General features: G+C 31.0%; 1 protein-coding gene and 1 pseudogene across 1 annotated transcript; both read left to right on the top strand.

The window, feature by feature from the left end:
- The first annotated feature begins 1,629 nt into the window (after nucleotides 1–1,629).
- Nucleotides 1,630–3,603, top strand: LOC148205599 (protein NRT1/ PTR FAMILY 4.5-like). Its single transcript, XM_088111450.1, has 3 exons — nucleotides 1,630–1,986; nucleotides 2,061–2,632; nucleotides 2,736–3,603. Exons 1-3 carry the CDS (start codon nucleotides 1,657–1,659, stop codon nucleotides 3,601–3,603), a joined length of 1,770 nt encoding a protein of 589 aa, XP_087967576.1. The 5' UTR covers nucleotides 1,630–1,656.
- A 10,531-nt stretch (nucleotides 3,604–14,134) lies between these two features.
- On the top strand, nucleotides 14,135–17,461 carry LOC148205598 (protein NRT1/ PTR FAMILY 4.5-like; annotated as a pseudogene).
- The last annotated feature ends 2,008 nt before the right edge of the window (nucleotides 17,462–19,469 follow it).

Raw genomic sequence — 19,469 nt, 5'->3', positions numbered from 1 at the left:
ACCTTTTAACTTATAAACAAATGTTTTTATTTATTTATTTTCTTATTTTTCTTATATCATGAAAAAAATGTGTTCCGTAATTATATCTAATTATTCATCTTGAGAGTAATACAAGTAATTTGCCGGCTGGCTAGCTAATTCTATTTGTAATTGTTTCAAACACCATGGCTTCAAGTAACAAGTGGGGTTCTGCTATACCCTACCTCAAAAAATAATCAACAAATGAAATTATTGGAATTTAATTTTCATCACCATCATTGAACTTTATATATAGTATGATATGTACAATATCTGTTGGCACTCTTTTACATTTTATGTAAAATGCAAGAACAAACTTTTGACAACATGGTACACTCGGTTTCTAAGTTAATGTGTTTATTGCTCAGTCAGTGTTACTAAACAATTTGTCTTCAGCCAAATGTTTATTTTTTAATAAACACTCTCCAAAAGAAGAAGTTTGAGTGTTCTATATTTTAACCTTGAGTGTGTGCCAACTATTAAGACAGTGCCTTGGAGTTGTTCAAGAAAGGTGGGAAAAGAGTTAAATAGAAACACTCAAACGTTGGGAAACTCTTGGATGGTTTCCAAGTCTTTTTCTTGCCGAGACTTGCTTTGCGACATGCATCCATCATCTTGAGTGATTCAAAGTATTAGCTAAACAGTTGTACTGTTGAAATCTATGATGCAAAAATCTATGATGCAAAGATACTTTAGTTTATGTGTATCTATCTTCAACATATCCTTTAGGATATTTTCTTATCACATCCAATAATTCGAATGTCTCTAAAAAGGTGAAATCTAAGATGATTTAACTATTTTTCTTTCTTTCATTGATATGTTTTTTAAAGATAAAACCGTGATATATCTTCACTTAATACTGTGATTGTTCTTAAATATATCACTCATTAATTTAGATTCACACAATAATAATATGTTTATTATGCTTTTAAGAATTTTTATATATCTCTCAACATATTTATTATTTTGAAAATAAATGTAAAGACTTATCATAATAGTTTGAAATCCTACTAAACATGCTTAGAAGTAAAAGCAATTAACAGTAGTATTATTCTTAATTTTTTCTGATTTCATTGTTGAGATTCACTTTGCTACGATCATAATAGTTTTGAGTGAATTTGTAAGAGGTGGTTCCACACCTAATATATATATTTTTTCTAGGATAGCCATTTTGTACTCGTCATTTTGCATCTTGCTGATGGCAATTGAAAACTACCTTCGAATCTTCCTGTTCTCGAGACGGCGAATTCCATGCAGCTCAATTTCGCAATCGACCAAAAACAGTGCATTCTTCAGAACTGGTCATTATCAAATGAATGACAGTGACCTTATTAATTATGAGGCATTTGGAGTGTACATAATTATCTTTTACTCATACATTGCTTAATTAGTTGGATCATGAATGTATATATATAAGCGATGAGAATGGTCTTTCCATGCTGCATTTTAGTATACACTACTTCCATTTCTTTTGAATTGGCTATTCAAAATTTTCATCAGAATCATGGTACTATATTTGCTTTGTTTACTACTACATGCATGCACCGATTTTTAGTTTCTTGCATGCCCCTTGCATATTCATCTCATGTCTTCATTTGCAAGCAGGAAAATCGAGTTGCTGATGGGAATGTAGAGAGGATGCAGTGGGAGGGAGAAGATCAGCTGGTGGTTGAGGGAAAGGTTGATTGGAAAGGAAGAAAAGCTTTGAAATACAAACATGGAGGGATGAAGGTTTCATTGCTGATAGTTGCAGCATTTGGTATGGAGAACATGGGAACTCTGTCACTGGCAGTGAACTTGGTATCATACTTCAATCAAAACATGCATTATGAACTAGCAGATGCAGCTAACATGGTGACCAATTACATGGGTGTTAGTTACATGCTCTCCATTGTGGTGGCCCTTCTTGCTGACACTTGGATTGGCAGATACAAAGCCGTTGTCATTTCTGGATTCTTCGAGTCTTTGGTAAACTATCTCAACACTCTTTTTCAGTGATTCAACACAACGTAGTAATATTTATCAAGTGAATTCTGTTGTAGGGACTAGCATTGCTTACAATACAGGCACACAAGGCTAGCATAGAGTCACCGGTTTGCAACGTGTATGTGAAAGGTGGAGGTTGTGAAAAGGTCAGTGGGAAGCTGGAAGCTTTTCTCTTCATAGGGCTCTACTTGTTGGCCTTTGGCAGTGCAGGTGTGAAAGCTTGCTTGCCCTCACATGGTGCTGATCAGTTTGATGAGAGAGACCCTAAAGAAGCAATGCAAATGTCCAACTTCTTCAACTGTCTCTTCTTAGGACTCTGCATTGGTGGTGCAGTCAGCTTAACGTTTAATGTCTATATAGAAAACAATAATGGCTGGGTCTGGGGCTTCGGAATCTCCACAGCTGCTATTGTTTTCGGCACCGTAATCTTTGCCTTAGGGTTACCACTATACCGAATTCATGTTGCACGCATAACAAACGGAATCATGGAGATATTACAGGTCTACGTTGCTGCAATTCGCAACAGAAACCTTCCCTTTCCTGCAAATCCTAGCCAACTATATGAGATTGATAAGGACAAAGAAGCTGCAGTAGAAATAGAGTATCAACCTCATACAGATATTTACAGGTTCAATCCCACTTCATGTCTAAAATTAGTAATACTTGATGCTTCTTCTGGCTGCTATATTGTATATAGCTAGTTTTAAACGCATGAAATTTCCTTTGCACAGGTTCTTGGACAAAGCAGCCATCCAAAGGAATTCTGATGTTGAAGCCGAGAATCAAAAGACTCCAAACCCATGGAAACTATGCAGAGTGACACAAGTGGAAAATGCCAAAATCATTCTGAGCATGCTCCCTATATTCTGCTGCTCAATCATAATGACCCTTTGCTTAGCACAACTCCAAACCTTCTCTATTCAACAGGGCTCCACCATGAACACCAGGATCGCCAAGCATTTTCACATCCCACCTGCATCCATACCAATCTTCCCAGTTGTCTTCTTAATCATTTTTGTCCCTTTCTACGATCGCATCTGTGTGCCCTTTCTAAGCAGATTCACTGGTATCTCCACTGGGATCACGCACTTGCAGCGCATAGGAGTTGGCCTAATACTCTCATCCCTCTCCATGGCAGTGGCAGCAATCATAGAGGTGAAGAGGAAAGGAGTTGCGAGAGACAACAACATGCTTGATGCATTTCCAGTACTGCAGCCATTGCCATTGAGCATATTCTGGCTTTCTTTTCAGTATTTTTTATTTGGCATAGCTGACATGTTTACCTACGTGGGACTTCTTGAGTTTTTCTATTCAGAGGCACCAAAAAGCCTTAAATCCACGTCTACATGCTTTCTGTGGTGCGCCATGGCCGTTGGCTATTTTCTGAGCTCCATATTGGTGAAAATCGTGAATAGAGCAACCAAGAATATTACTGCAAGTGGAGGCTGGTTAGCAGGGAACAATATTAACAGAAACCATCTTAACTTATTCTACTGGTTACTTTCCATATTGAGCTTGATCAACTTCTTCGTCTATTTGGTCGTTTCAAAGAGGTACAAGTACAGGCCTCAACACTCTGCAGTTACTGGTGGCAGATAAAGGTTTAACTGAAATATGATTAATGTGTAAGAGTGAAAATTACTGTGGCTTCTACTTTTCTTTCTTTTGTCAAATGTATAGAGCTGCACATTTCTCTTCCTTGTACTGTCTTCATTTAGAGCCCTAGTTTCCAAGAAATTCGAGTGAAGTTTTTAATTTACCTCAGTCATATCATTTCTATATATCTTTACTTTTATGAGATGTTCTAAAAATTAATGGAAAAAAACAAAACAATCACGATGAAATATCATTTAACAAAATTGTGTAAGTATAAAAAGTTATATATGAAAAATGTGTGTTAAAAGTATTTGTTTTCATTAAAAAAGTATGTGTTAATGATGTATTTTTTCATTAAAAGACACAAAATAATATATAAATAAAATTAACTTGCATGAAAAAAAATGTATGAATGCTCCTTAGAAACGTTAGTTGGTTTCTTTTACTATCAATATTATAATAAAATATAAATAATTATTATAAATATTATATATTATTAATTATTTAGGTTTCAAATATTGCATATGATTAATTTCTTTTTCTTTTCAGCTAGGCAGTATATCTTTGTTATTATATATAATTTTCACTTTTTATACATTTGATTACTCAATGAATTTTTTATATTAATCTTATAGATATGTCAAGGACTCTTCTGAGTCGCTGAACTCATTAAGATATATGAATCAATACCTATATTGAGAAGTTTGTTTGTACACTTGTATGCTTCTTTAAAGGTAGTAATCCTAAAGTTTATGCATCTAATTTGTAGAACACCTTCTCCATTTGTTTCTTATGTACTAAGGTACAATTTTGTGATTTCTGTTAACAAAATAGAATGGCCACCCTTTTTCCAATACAAGTTTTATTGCAAAAGTGGTTCCAATAAGCTCAACTTCAATGACACACACATTGTCAATAAAAGTAGTGAAACCTATAATTCACCCGTTCCACAAAAGATCCCAACAGAGGCTGTAGAACTAGGCCTACTCCATCAATGTTGCATTTGATCATCCCAATACTAAAAGCCTCTAATGAAAATTCTAAATTTAAATTTTTCTCTACTAAAAATATGTGAATAATGTTAGTCATAGTTAAACATTATGAAAGAAAAAGTTTTTTGGGTCCATTAAAAAACAAGCTATTGTAACTTAGTTAAAATTGGAATTAGTCTCACATCCAAACTTTGATTCAATTTAGTCTTCCAATTTTAAAAATATGTAAAATTTAGTTATTTTAATCAAATTTAACTCAAAAACATGTTTGAAATTTTAAATAAACTTGACAAAATTTGATTAAAAAATTAAACTCACATAGTTAAAAAGATGGATGATTAAATGATCCAAAATTTCAAAAAAAAAAAACTAATTTCAATTTTTGCGTTTGATTCTAAATTCTAAGCATCATAGCTTTGTTTGTTCTAAAAAATGTTGTAAATATTTTCGTCTCATATTCAAGAAAAGATTCTAGTAGTGAAAAGGAATCAATAATTCTAGAAATGAGAGTTCTTTCACTACACAACTATTGTATTAGATTCCTGACAGGTCTTTTATTAGATTGGATTAAGAATAAATTGGATAGGAAATTCCATTTATAGGGAGAGAAAAATCTGCTATACAGACGGATTGAATTGAAAATTGATGAGTGCTTCTACATTTTATCAATATTATTTAGATAAATTAGATTTAATAGTTTTAATTTAGCTAATTCGCTTTCGTAATATTAAAAAAAATATTCTTTATATTTTCATATTCTATTTTATAATAAAATGAAAAAGTTTTGATTCTAAAATTGAATAAAAAAGAATTTTTTTTATAAAAATATATTTAACATTGCGTTATATATCAACTCAAAATCTTAAATTATAAGTTAAGTCTTTGCAATGTTATTTAAGATGTTCACTATTTAATAGGAGACATTTTACTCAGATTTAGACTTCAACGACTTAGTCTCTTTTATATTATACTATATATGAGGAACATGTACACTTTTAGCATAATTAATTATATTATTTATCATTCTTTAGTCTATAAATATTTCTTCTTATAATTTAGTTTTAGCATAGAAATATAAAAGAGAAATTAATTAGAAATAATCTTAATTATTTTTATTTTTATTAATATTGATATTTTTTTAAGTATGTCGATCGATGAACGCGTAAATTTGAATAAAGTGTTCCCAAATATAAAGAATTTGTTGGAAATATTTCACAATATTTATTTGTATCCAACATGAGAATCCGTATGCACTGCAATAAATAAGAAAATAATGAGAGACTCATATACCAGCAAATTATTTTTATAAATATTTTTATTATTATTTCTCCTTTTATGTTTTAGTAATTGTGTTTTATTATCATAATATATTAAATTTGTAATTATATTTATTATTCTTTTGTTATCATAAAACGTATATATATAAATTTTATAGCGTCTATGCTTTTATTAGTTTATGAAAAATAGTAAAAGTCATGAAAGTTTGATAGAAGGATATTGTATTTCTTTGCAATGGACAACTACAAAATATGGTCGCTGTTAAAAACAAAAAGATTTATAAATTAGTTATTTTAATTTAAAATCAAAAGGCGTTTTATTCTCAATTTTTTAATCTCTTAAATAGTATTTATTATTTTTATAATAATTTGATTTAAATTTTTAAATCTAAATCTCGATGCAATATTTCAAATTAAAGATGTCGTTCTTTTATAGTAAACTTTTGAATTCTAATATTGTTGTAATTTTAGTTCATCTTAATTTAAAATTTTAGCATGCTATTGTAATAATAAAGATTGTTGCATTGTTAAAAGTTTTATACATGCAATTTTAATATAATAAAATATTTATTATTAATTATAAAAAGACCGAAAAATAAATTAAAATTACACTATATAATAAGGTAATTTATCCAATTAAGTGTTGAGAGTCAAGTCATTATAGTGCGCTGGTCATTAGCAGCCATAGCCGGCTAGCTACGTTGAATTTGTATCAGATTGAGACATCAACAGTGACTCCAAAAAACCAACAAATGGATCTGCTACCCCACCACAAAATATAATCAGTAAAGCAAATTTAAATTATTCTAATTTTAATCGTCATCAAAATATATATATATATATATATATATATATATATATATATATATATATATATATATATATATATATTTACGTGAACACTTGACCATTTACTCTTTTATTTAGATTTTATTTAAAATGTAACAACAAAACTTATTTTCTTATTGTAATGATATTCATGATACACTTTTTATGTTAATTTATTGCTCAGTTAGAGTGCCCAGGATTTATTACAAGAAAGGGGCAAACGAATTAAACAGAAGCAGTAACTATTAAAATTAACTATTTTTTTGTTGTCGTTAAATTTGATTTTTATATGATTTATAGTTTTAAAAAATAGTCCCTATCTCATGACTTTCATACAGTAGTATGATTGAGATTTAATGTTTGGATAGTTGTTAGAATTGAGATACGGAAAATTTATAATATATAAGCTATGATATATAGGCGAGTATTAAAATCATCTTATAAACTAATTTATAAAAAGATGAATTAGATTTAAAATAATATCATTATTATAGTATTATATTTTTTATATGTACTAATTTTAATATTTTGAAGTATATTAATTTTTTAATATATTTTAATAAAAGATTGAAAAGAAAAATCTAACACGTGTATTTCATACATATCCATTAGGTATATTTAGTGTTTCCATTGTGATTGGTGCGTAATAATGAATTTTGGAAAATTTTTGAGTGAAGAATTGAAAGTTATTTTAAGTGTGATCCAGGTCATAAGATGTCTTTTTATGGGACCACAACAGGTTTACCTCATCATTACATAGCTAAATAGTCTTTGAATAAATAATTTTACTAAAAATTTTAATAAAAAAAGGCTTTATAAGTTTCACCATGGGATTAACAAATTTCATAATCTTTGATGTGAAATTCACTTTCTTTTTTTTCTTTTAGCGAGGGCGTTCCAATTCACTAGTATATAAAATAGTGACATAATTAAAAATAGAACAATTAAACTAGTATATTTACATGCTTTGTTAATTATTAAATTTATGAATATTTTTAGAAAGGTCAATTTTTAATCATTATATTAAGTATTTATTGTCTTAGTTTTAATTAACAACTCAAGTAAACTCATAAGAATGATTTTAAAAAACAAAAGGAAGTTATGATGCAATGTAACTAATTATTGGGAGACAACATATAATTGGGACTTTGTGAAAATATAAATAAATTGGGAGATAACATGTTCAACTAGATATGTCTTAAGGGCGGTTAATCTTCTGCTTTTATTTTTTCTATGGATGTTTTTTATATTTTTATTAGTATTGATATGTTACATGAATTATAGCAGTGGTAAGTATTTTTTTATTAACTTTAAATAAAATTTATTATATTTAATAAATTATTTAAAAATTATATATTTTTACAATATTCAATGTATTTATATCAATTATGTAAATAAAGGAAGATTACATACATATGTGTATTGTTATTTGTAAATAAAGGAAGATTACATACATATGTGTATTGTTATTAGTAAGAGTTTAAAAAATTGTGTTTTAGAATTAATAATGTGTTTAAAGTGTATTTTTCTTTGTAAGAGTGTAAAAAATTGTGTTTTAAAATTAATAATGTGTTTAAAATGTTGAGACTTGAGTATTTTAATATTAAAAGTTTAAAATATAAATAATGTTTTTATAATACAGTTTTATTATTTAAAAATACATATTCTTTTAAAAAAATTCTTCTAGATCTTTCTTTCTTCTTTTAGAGGTTTTTTCACCTTTTGTTCATTTGTTTGAAGATCGGAGACGACTAGAGTGATTCTTGTGGCGAATTTTTCATTTATGTCCAATCAATTTTTTTAATAGAGTAAGTTGGTTTTTTGTCCATTTTCTTGGTTTGTATGTTCTTTTTGAGCTTGTAAATCATCTTGGTTCGCATGTGTTTGAGTCTTCTATACGTGTCTCTACTAATGAATGATTCTAATGATGTGTCCTAATCGTTTTTGTGTGGTTCCTAAATATAGATAGGACATCCTCATATGCTTCCTCAAGGATTAGTTTATCTGTCATACTTTTCGAAGATTGGGAGATCAGAGGTATGAGAGTCTCCATGATAGCTGGTGTAAAAGGCAGCAGGTCATCCATGTTGATTATTTGCACGAATGGGTTTTCCTTGCTAGGCCCGTGTTGTCCTCGTGGTCAGTCTTGCATGAGTCTTCTCTAGGTTTAGTTGTGGCAGACTTAGTGAGGTTGGGTTGGTGCATGGGACACTGAATGTCGAGTGCTTTGCTCTTGACGCATGACCGCATTCTCAGCCTCGAGGGATATTAACTTGTCATCATAACTCCTTTGCATTTCCTCCATATGGTTTTGTATGTTCCTCATAATCTCTAGCTGGTTCAGTTGGTTCTTTAACTCTTCTATCGCGACGTTGCTCATCATATTCCTGGTAGTCATCATAGGGGTTTTGTTCATTGAATACTCGACTTCAAGATGGGTGCCAAAATGTTTTTGGGTGTAAGGTTGAGGTCAACGGTCCAAAGTCTGGTGAGTCATTTGGGGTCCAAAAGTTGTCTTGAAGTCCAAGTACTAGTGCTTCCACTCGGAGGGTATCTATAGAAGGCACTTCGATACCAAAGTCAGCTTAATATTGATAATTCAAATATTAATAGTGTAGTAAACGCAAATCTCCTACTTTCTTACCTCAAACATATATTTATAGATTTTTTAGTGGGCTTTTGATTAACATCGGCCTAATTACAACCAATTGTGAGTAATCACACTTTACTTCTAAGTTAGTCAACATTAATATTAATTCTCCTTATTCATGACCGACCGATTCATTTCCATGACTATCCAATCTTGATTATGGCTCGCATGAATCAAGTAAAGGCTAATCGTCAAATCCGTAGTTGACCAGACAGTCATACAATATGATTGCCAATTATTTCTAAAATAACATAAAAGATACAAAACCATGACACGTAATATTATTAAATCTAATACAACGTGCATTGCTATATATAAATATCATTTCTAATTATATGCAAATAGTTTGAGTGATAGATGTAACATCCTAAATTTAGTAGTATAAAACCACTAAAATAAGAGCTACAAAGATGATAACTTATAAAAGGAACTTGAGATTTTTTTATAGAAGAAATATCTACACTTAAAGAATTTCAAGAGCTATTTATACTGATGCTTCTCCCTCACTCCCATGCTGAGATAATTGGAGATATGTCCTCCGTAAGCATCACAAAAGAAAACATACACAAAGATAGACAATAAAAAAAACAAGGGTAAGTTAGAATACAAACAATTAATGATATATATATATATATATATATATATATATATATATATATATATAAACATTTAAACATTATACACATGATACACATATCACACCAACCAACTAAACACTTTATGCATGACTATACTTTGACTAAAATGTCCGGACTTAGAACGAATGTCAAGCTATGGCGGGTTATGCACTTGTGGTGACTTCTACTGCTTTACAAAGTCATTGCCAATGGGTTTTACCCTACCACACTCACAAGGTTAGTTTGTTCCACACCTTAGATCATACTGGAAGCACTCAAGACTAAGACCTCCTACTACTCTCACCACATGTGTCAATCTTCTATATGTGAGAATGAATGACCATTAGAGTGGCAGGATAACCCTCAAGACTGAACTCCCTGCATTCGACTAAAGACCTAAAGATACTTGAAACTACACCAAGAATTCCACCTTGGAACTCACTTTCACAACTTTGAAACACTTTGAGCCCATATACATCTCTTCAATTTTACATTGCATAATAATACATGAAAATAGTGATCATACATTAAATAACTAGAAACACCATTACAAGTCATTATGAGTCACATAATAACACAATTTTTCTTTATAGAAACTTGGTACTTACACTTAGGCAAGGAAAACATCTTTGGAACCCTCACCAACAACTCCAGAAGGGTCCAAAACTCCCAAAACGATCTAAAGAACGTCGAAAACAGACATATAGAATCCTGAAAACTCTTCAAACAGGTATAGTGGTGATTTCTGAACAACAATAATCGATTATCATTGTCGAGAGCTTTGAAGAAAATATGACCCTATGACTAGAATAATCGATTATCAAGTGAGATAATCGATTATTCTTATCAGTATTTTATAGCAACTTGATTTTTGTGGTATTGGCGAATCTTGGATATATCCAAATGATCAATTTAGAATCTTTAACACTAATATTGATATGAAAACATGTTTATAGATGAAAGTAGAGTATTACATTGGTCATTTGGATAGGAATTAGATGTGCCAAACCAACTCAACAACTCAAAACCCCCAAAATGGACTAAAAACCAACCTAAGATGCAATTCTCACCTTCATGACAGATTTTCACTAGTTTGAACCTCTATCCAAGTCCTAATTAGTCTCATAACCTGTTTCAAACTATCCAAAACAATTAAACCCCTTACTTCAAAATCTCACTACTCAAAACCCCATTTTTACACTAAAAACACTATAAACTTCAACTATACACTACCTTTTCATTACAGATCAAATTTCAATCACATTATACCTCCAACAACTCTTAATTTACCTCATGACAACACCTCAATAACAATTTTTCCCACATTAGCCCCAAATTCTCAAACTCACATATGACCCCCCCCCCCCCCCCCCCCCTCCCTCCCCTTTTAGGCTTAAAACTCAATAATTTGATCAACTCTCACTCCAAGCACTTAAGTTCAATTTTCAAATATCAAATCAACATTATCACACACAATCATGACAACATAGAACATCAATTTCACACCATTCCAATCATACACACATCATACTATCAAGATCACAAATTAACATACATACTTATTTATCAAAATCATCTATAACTCAAAGAAACACTAAATTTATAATACCAACACAACTAAACTTGGTCTAGCTTCCCTTACCTTACACTGAAGTAACGAAACTCTATAAACATCGAACTCTTGCTTAGAGCTCAAGGAACTCTAGAAACACATACAAAACGTTGAACAAATATCAGAGAGAGCCCTTATGACCTTTGGTCAATAGGAAACTAGGAAAGGATATTACAACTCACATGCGACAATAGATCATTAAGCATGATCTCAATTAAGAACGAAAAGAGAAAAAGGAGTCGAAACTTACTTGCTCTATTAAAGAGATTGATCGGGTAGAAACATAGACATCGTTGTCATGGTTGATTAAGTACCTCCTGATCGTCAAAGAGATAACTCAGGAATTAGAACTCTTAGAGAAAAGGTAGAGAACTCTAGAAAAGTGGTTTCTAGATAGATGATACGTTTTAAAATAATGAAACGTTTATAACAAAATTATTTATAATTAAACCATTTAATATTAAAATAAGTGAGTTTTACTATTTTTAAACTACTACCACTTTTAAAATACCATTTTATGGGAAATACTCTCGAAGGTCTCACTTGCAATCCTTCAAATGGTTGGTGCAAGAAGTCAAAGTGCAACTTTTTCTTAGTTCAATTTTTCTATTTTTGGTTTTCCGTTTTCATGTGTAACTAATTTGTTGCAGTTAAGGGATGAAAAACCCCAAACCCCAGCTAGATAAATACAAAATTTTTCTATAATTGAAGTGTAGTTCTTTTAAATTGATTATTCATCTTTGTTTTGTTTTTGATGCGTCTATATTACTCACTTTTAGTTGATCTTGGATTTCTATAAATGATTGAAAAATTGTAAAAGTAATTAAATTTTGGATAAACCTTGTATAATTTGTGTATATTAAGGGTGAAAGAGTTCATTCCCGTTGGACGATAACGGAATAATTTTTTAAATATAATTATCATATTAACATAAAACAAGATGTCTTAGTGATCATGATTCATTATAATATTGTAAATATGATATCATTTACGAGATACACATTTTTCATTGATTACTATATTTATTATGTATGTTATATATTTTGTTAAATTAAGTGTCAAAGTGTGATTAAAGACATCCTCATATTATATAATGAATTTTAAATTTAAGTTAATTCTACAAAACTAATTTATATGATAAAGTTTGCACTTACTTATATATTAAAAAGTCGTTTTATCTCTAATGAATAGATATCTAACACATCCCATTCTATATATTAAAAGGTCGTTTTATCTCTAATGGATATATATCTAACACAACCCATTCGATTAGAGATAAGATGATTTTATAGTATATAAATAAATGTAAACTTTATCTTATAAATCGATTTTATACTAAGTTTTCATTTAGTGATTTATATCAATGCTCAATCCTTTTGTTGAAAGTGAATTTTGGTCCATGAATTAAGGAATGTTTCTGGGCATACAAATATGTACAAATTATTGGGGGAGGGGTTGTTGTTACAGTCTCTGTAGAACTTAGGAGATTTTATTTTTTTGCAAAGGCTGAGAGTATAAGAAGATGTTAACGAACCATTCACATCTACAAGACTGACAACTAAGTACAGATTGCAGAAACACCATAAGGACGTTTATTTCTTACAATGTTTCTTAACGCAAGAATTCTATGTCTGCATTCCTTCACTATCATTATAACAAAATTCTTGTGAGTAGATGATTGATGAAATAATATGTAAATAGATTGTTTTGGAAAACATCTTTTGTGATTGTATCAAAGTTACTATATGGTATTTGTTTATGCATGTAAAAAGTGTATATTGTAAGATGATATCGTGTATTTACCTGTAAAAGGATTAGAACACTTCAAATGTTCTACTTTAATTTTATCACATATTTTGCTTATAAAAAGAAAAAAAAAAAAACTCGAGAAGAACTTTAACTTAAAATATCTGCGCGTCGACAATAAAGGTCCTTTTAGCAACATTTGAAAAATATCGCTACATAGACAAGTGTAGTATAAACTGTATATGTTGGGGACTTTTAGCATTTTAAAAATGTATACTAATAATTGAGATATTTTTCTAAAACTTAAAACAAGTGGAAGAAAAACTTGAACTTAGTCATATGTTGTGACGAATGCTGATATCCTGAGATGATAAAAACCTTGTGACGTAGATAATTAAATAAGAAAAATTTTGTACTCTTCATTATGCTTCTTGTGTTGGTGCTGTTATTAGAATCTTACAGTGGGAGAGTCGGCAAATTTCATGTAACTCAATTCGCTATCAACCAAGAACAGTGCACATTCTCCTTCCGTAGAACTGGTCATCGGCCAACATATGATGGTGACCCTATTATGAGTCACCATCGCTCATTTGGTGAGTGCATAGTTATCTTTTATACATGTAAATCGCTAAGGATGAAGCTTATATAAGGAAGATAATGGTTTATAGTGTTATACCATACTTCTCTTTCTTTTTGAATTGGCTATATTCAAAACCTTTCTGCATAACCATGGTATTTCATTTTTATTTTCCTTTGTTAGTTATATGCATAGCATGCCACTTATTCTGATCATCATTTGCATGCAGGAAAATCGTGTTGTTGATGGGAATGTGAAGTGGATGCAGGAGGAGAAAGCAGAGGTGGTTGATGGAAAGGTTGATTGGAAAGGAAGAAAAGCTTTGAAGCACAAACATGGAGGGATGAAAGTTTCATTGCTCGTACTTGGTAAGCTAGAACTGGTGCAGTATGAGTTCATGAACATTTTCCAAAAGAGTAACATGAAAATGAAACAATACAAATTAAGGTTTGTGGATTAACCAAGAGCAAGGAATATGAATTCCATCTTCACTTTTTCTCTTGGAGTCAAAGTCTAGTTAGCTGCAACGTGGGAGCTAATAATTGCTGAAGTGATACCATGGTTACTTATACCACTAAGAAAAAACTAACAGAAAAAAGAGAAATCCTTAATTGAATGATCACTAACCATGTAACTTTCATTACATATATACTGTGATATGTTTGATGCTTAAATAGATTAATTAATTGTACATAGTGTATTTGGGTTTGGATGCAGCCGCAATTGCTATGGAGAACATGGCAACTCTATCACTAGCAGTGAACTTTGTGTCGTACTTCAATGGAATTATGCATTATGAACTAGCAGATGCAGCTAACATGGTGACCAATTACATGGGTGAGTTACATACTCTCCATTGTGGTTGCTGTTATTGCTGATACTTGGATTGGCAGATACAAATGCGTTGTTATTTCTGGATTTTTTGAGTCATTGGTAAGATCCAAAATTACCTTTCCTTTGCATAGTAGTACAACTTATTAATCATTCATTATATATATTACAATTGGGATGTTAAAAAAACACATTTTTTTCAAATATGACTGAAATTACAAGGTTTGATAAGGAATAATGGCCCTTTGACTCTAAGAGTAGAGTGGGAAGAGATAGATAAAAGGAAAAGAGAAAAATACGAGAAGTAAAAGACGAAATGATTGGAAACGAAAAAAAGATAATAATAGTGTACTATAAATATGAAAACCTGAGTGTGTGAAAAGATATGTAGCCACTGCTAAGTAAGAAGCGTAACTAAGGAATTGCGTATTGAATCGAATTGCATAGTAAACTTGATTTTAGTGTGGAATAACCGATTCTTCTGGTTTACAAATAGTTTTATATATTTATTTCGCTGTTCCAGGTGCTCATTTTACTGTAATTTGTGACTCACTATTTCTATACACGTTAATTGTTCAGCAAATTCTTCTTCCACCTTCAAATTTTTTCGTCCACTATCTTATGAGTATATAAATTCTCATTTTTGTCCTTTTATATAAAAGTATAGTTCCCAAATGAATTTTGTGGATGAGCTCAAAAGCTCTTTTATTCTGGCTCATTAAAATCTTAAACAGATGAGTAATGTTGTGAATTATAATGTAGGGACTATCATTGCTTACAGTTGAGGCACACATAAGAAGCCTGAAGCCCGATATTTGCAACGTGTATGTGAAAAATGCAGATTGTGAAAAGCTGAGTGGGAAGCAAGAAGCATTCCTCTTGATTAGCCTCTACCTGTTGGCATTTGGCAGTTCAGGTTTGAAGGCTTCTCTGCCATCACATGGTGCAGATCAATTTGATGAGAGAGACCCCAAAGAAGCAATGCAAATGTCAAGCTTCTTCAACAGTCTCTTGTTAGCAGTTTGCATTGGTGGAGCAGTGAGCTTAACGTTTAATGTCTATATTCAAGACCACAATGGTTGGGACTGGGGTTTTGGAATCTCCACTGTTGCTATTCTTCTCGCCACCATAATCTTTGCCTTTGGATTGCCACTCTACCGAATTCATCTTCCCAATACCAAAAACGGCATTATCCAGATCATACAGGTTTAGATAGACTACACAAATTCTTGATATCTCTGTCTAAGTACTTCAAACTTTGATCATTGTTGCATTGATCAAACTGTTTGTTTTAAATTGTTGGCTTCTATTTTTTTACAGGTCTACATAGCAGCCATTCGCAACAGAAACCTTCCCCTTCCTGAAGATCCTATGGAATTGTATGAGATTGAACAGGACAAAGAAGCTGCAGTGGAAGTAGAGTATCAACCTCATACAGATACTTTCAGGTTTAATCTCACTTGTGACTAAAATTAGTGATATGTGCATATTTTACTTGATGAAAGCCAAAGCACTAACATGATACATGGTTAGAGTAAAAGGCCTTAGATTTCATCTTTTATAAAAATAAAAGCTTCTTCTGCCAGCTATATATATATATATATATATATATATATATATATATATATATATATATACCACTCCAATTCCACTGCATTTAGTTTTAATATTCTTCTGCATAGGTTCTTGGACAAAGCAGCTATTCAAAGAAAATCTGATGTGCAAGATGAGAAACAAGAGGCATCAAACCCATGGAAACTATGTAGAGTGACACAAGTGGAAAATGCCAAAATCATTCTGAGCATGCTCCCTATATTCTGCTGCTCAATCATAATGACCCTTTGCTTAGCACAACTCCAAACCTTCTCTGTCCAACAAGGCTCCACCATGGACACAAGCATCACCAAGCATTTTAACATCCCACCTGCATCCCTACCAATCATCCCAGTTGCCTTCTTGATCATTATAATCCCTTTCTATGATCGCATTTGTGTTCCTTTTCTACGTAAACTCACTGGTATTCCCACCGGCATTACTCACTTGCAGCGCATAGGAGTTGGCCTAATCCTTTCCTCCATCTCCATGGCCATTGCAGCAATCATAGAGGTGAAAAGAAAAGGAGTTGCTAGAGACAACAACATGCTTGATGCATTGCCAGTAAAACAGCCATTGCCACTGACCATATTCTGGCTTTCTTTTCAGTATTTTGTATTTGGCATAGCTGACATGTTTACCTACGTGGGGCTACTTGAGTTTTTCTATTCAGAGGCACCAAAAGGGCTTAAATCCACGTCGACCTGCTTCCTCTGGTGCTCTATGGCCATTGGCTATTTTCTAAGTTCCATGTTGGTGAAAATCGTGAACACTGCCACCAAGAATATTACTGCAAGTGGAGGTTGGTTAGCAGGGAACAATATTAACAGAAACCATCTTAACTTGTTCTTTTTGTTCCTTTCCATACTCAGCTTCATCAACTTCTCTGTCTATTTGTTCGTTTCAAAGAGGTACAAGTACAGATCTCAACACCCTGTAGTTATCAGTGGCAATTCAGAGGACTGAATACTAACAGTTCTTCTGGTTTAACCTTTGAAATAATGTTAAGGCTTATTGAGATGAGTTAAATTGTGGGGTCAATAGTTTTTCATTTTTAAATTTAAAATGATAAAATCATAGTGTACGATTTTATATTTCTATTTCATTTTGGTATGAAAGTGGTGTTTTTGTGATTTAATATTTTAAGTTAAGATATTATGATTGAAGTATCTAAGTTAATATTTTGTTTGAGAAATTTTGAATATAATAAAATTAAATAAGGAAAAAATAAGTTTAATAAATTTTCAACTTTACTTAATAGGAGAAGTATTTGATTTAAATTTGTTTTTCAATACACTAATGTTAAAAAGAAAACAAAATTATATATATATATATATATATATATATATATATATATATATATATATATATATATTTGTGAAATGAGAATTTTTTTTTTCTTTTATAATATCAAAATATCATCACTCTTATAATAGTTATCGGTTCACAATTAAAGATACATAGTACCTCATAAGATGTTTCAATTTTAATTTGATTTATAACTCATGCGTTAATTTTAAACTCCTTTTAAATTAAGTTTCATTTTATTGGTGTTTGAAAAATCTCTAATACTCGTGTATTTAATATATGAACATTGGAGGAAAAAAATCTAAAACAACATACCAACAAAACACCATAGTAAACTAACACATTTAAAAAAACAGAGTAAGAAAAAAAAACGAGTATGAGAAAATTTTAAATATGTAATAAATAAGTTATTTAAACAAATAGCTTTCATATACTAACTATACTAACGGGAAGATCAAGAAATTTTGCTCAATTAAAAATTGTACGATTAAATTTTGTATGAAATTTATTTTGTTATACGTGTATATTCTCTTCGTTTTTATCCCATCAATCATTCCTTAATTACTCAATCATTCAACAATTTCTATAAAATCCAACCAAAACCTATAATTGTTCATATTTATTAAAATCAACAATCCAACATTAGTCCACACAATTCTACTCCAAAACCTCAATCACATTTTTGTAACATAGCTTAAACAAAGGAATATATCTAGATGCTGTTTGGGAAGATTAGTGTATTAAATGGACTTGTGAAATTCTACATTTGTCATGCTTGCTTTCAAATCCTTTAGTGATATTTCAACATTCAGGACCAATGTCTCCAACCAAGTCATGATAGGATTAACCCCACTAACTTCGTAAGTATGATTCTCTTTTATATCATATTGTGTGTCATGTGAAACCTCTCTCGACTCACACCACCTAGATATTTGACTCTATGCGAGTGAGATACTAGTTGAGTCAAGATAATTGTTAGGGAAAAACAACAAGTGTATTAGTCGCACGTAGCAAGTAATAAATATCGTTCTTTCCACAAGAACTTGTATAACACAAAACAACTCTCACAATTCACAACTCAATTAGACCATAAATATTATAAAAATATAAAGCAACTATTTTTGTATTTTTATCAAACAATTGGTGTGCAACAAGAAATTTAACTTAAATTATTTACAATTGTTAAGACTAGATTTCATCAACTTCATACCCATTATTCATACACAATCATCTCAATTCTAAATTCATGTCTAAAGCAACTCACAATATTACTCAAATCCTATTATTAGTGACTTTGAACCTATGATAACTCATCAAGTTCCAATTCTTGGAATCCTCGATAAGTAATTATGCATTAAGTTCAAGAGTATTTAAGATTACTACTAAATCATGTTCTATCCCTAGATACAAGCTTCATTAGGTATTCAATTTCAATTCTAGGTTCAAAAGGCATTTTCAAACACCTCAAGCCATGAATGATCAAGTCACAAGAAGCATTAAGCATAGAAATCAAATATTAACTTTGAAATGAAAAAAACATATGTATTAACATAAAAAAATACATAAGATTTAGTTTATTACATCTAATCTCAACAAATAGGGTTAGCTTTGAACGGTGGAGAACCTAAGGTTTACAAATTGAAGAGATAAGGAAGAAATTGAAACCAAAGAGAGATGCATGCCCTTCCACAAAGTTCTTTGATTCTACTCCATGCTCCAATCGCACTTTCTCTTCGCATTTCCATCTCCAATTCTTAACCCATCTTCCTCTTCAACCCAAAAGGAGAAAAATGAAAATTGATAAAGATTGAAGCTCAAGGAGGAGAAGGGAGAGCTTC

Source organism: Vigna umbellata, chromosome 1, assembly GCF_029865625.1.
Source record: "Vigna umbellata cultivar VRB3 chromosome 1, Vumbellata_1.0, whole genome shotgun sequence".
In the NCBI taxonomy this organism is placed as follows: domain Eukaryota; kingdom Viridiplantae; phylum Streptophyta; class Magnoliopsida; order Fabales; family Fabaceae; genus Vigna; species Vigna umbellata.
Note: the sequence above shows the minus strand (reverse complement) of the source record. Positions and strands in the feature narration are given on the sequence as shown.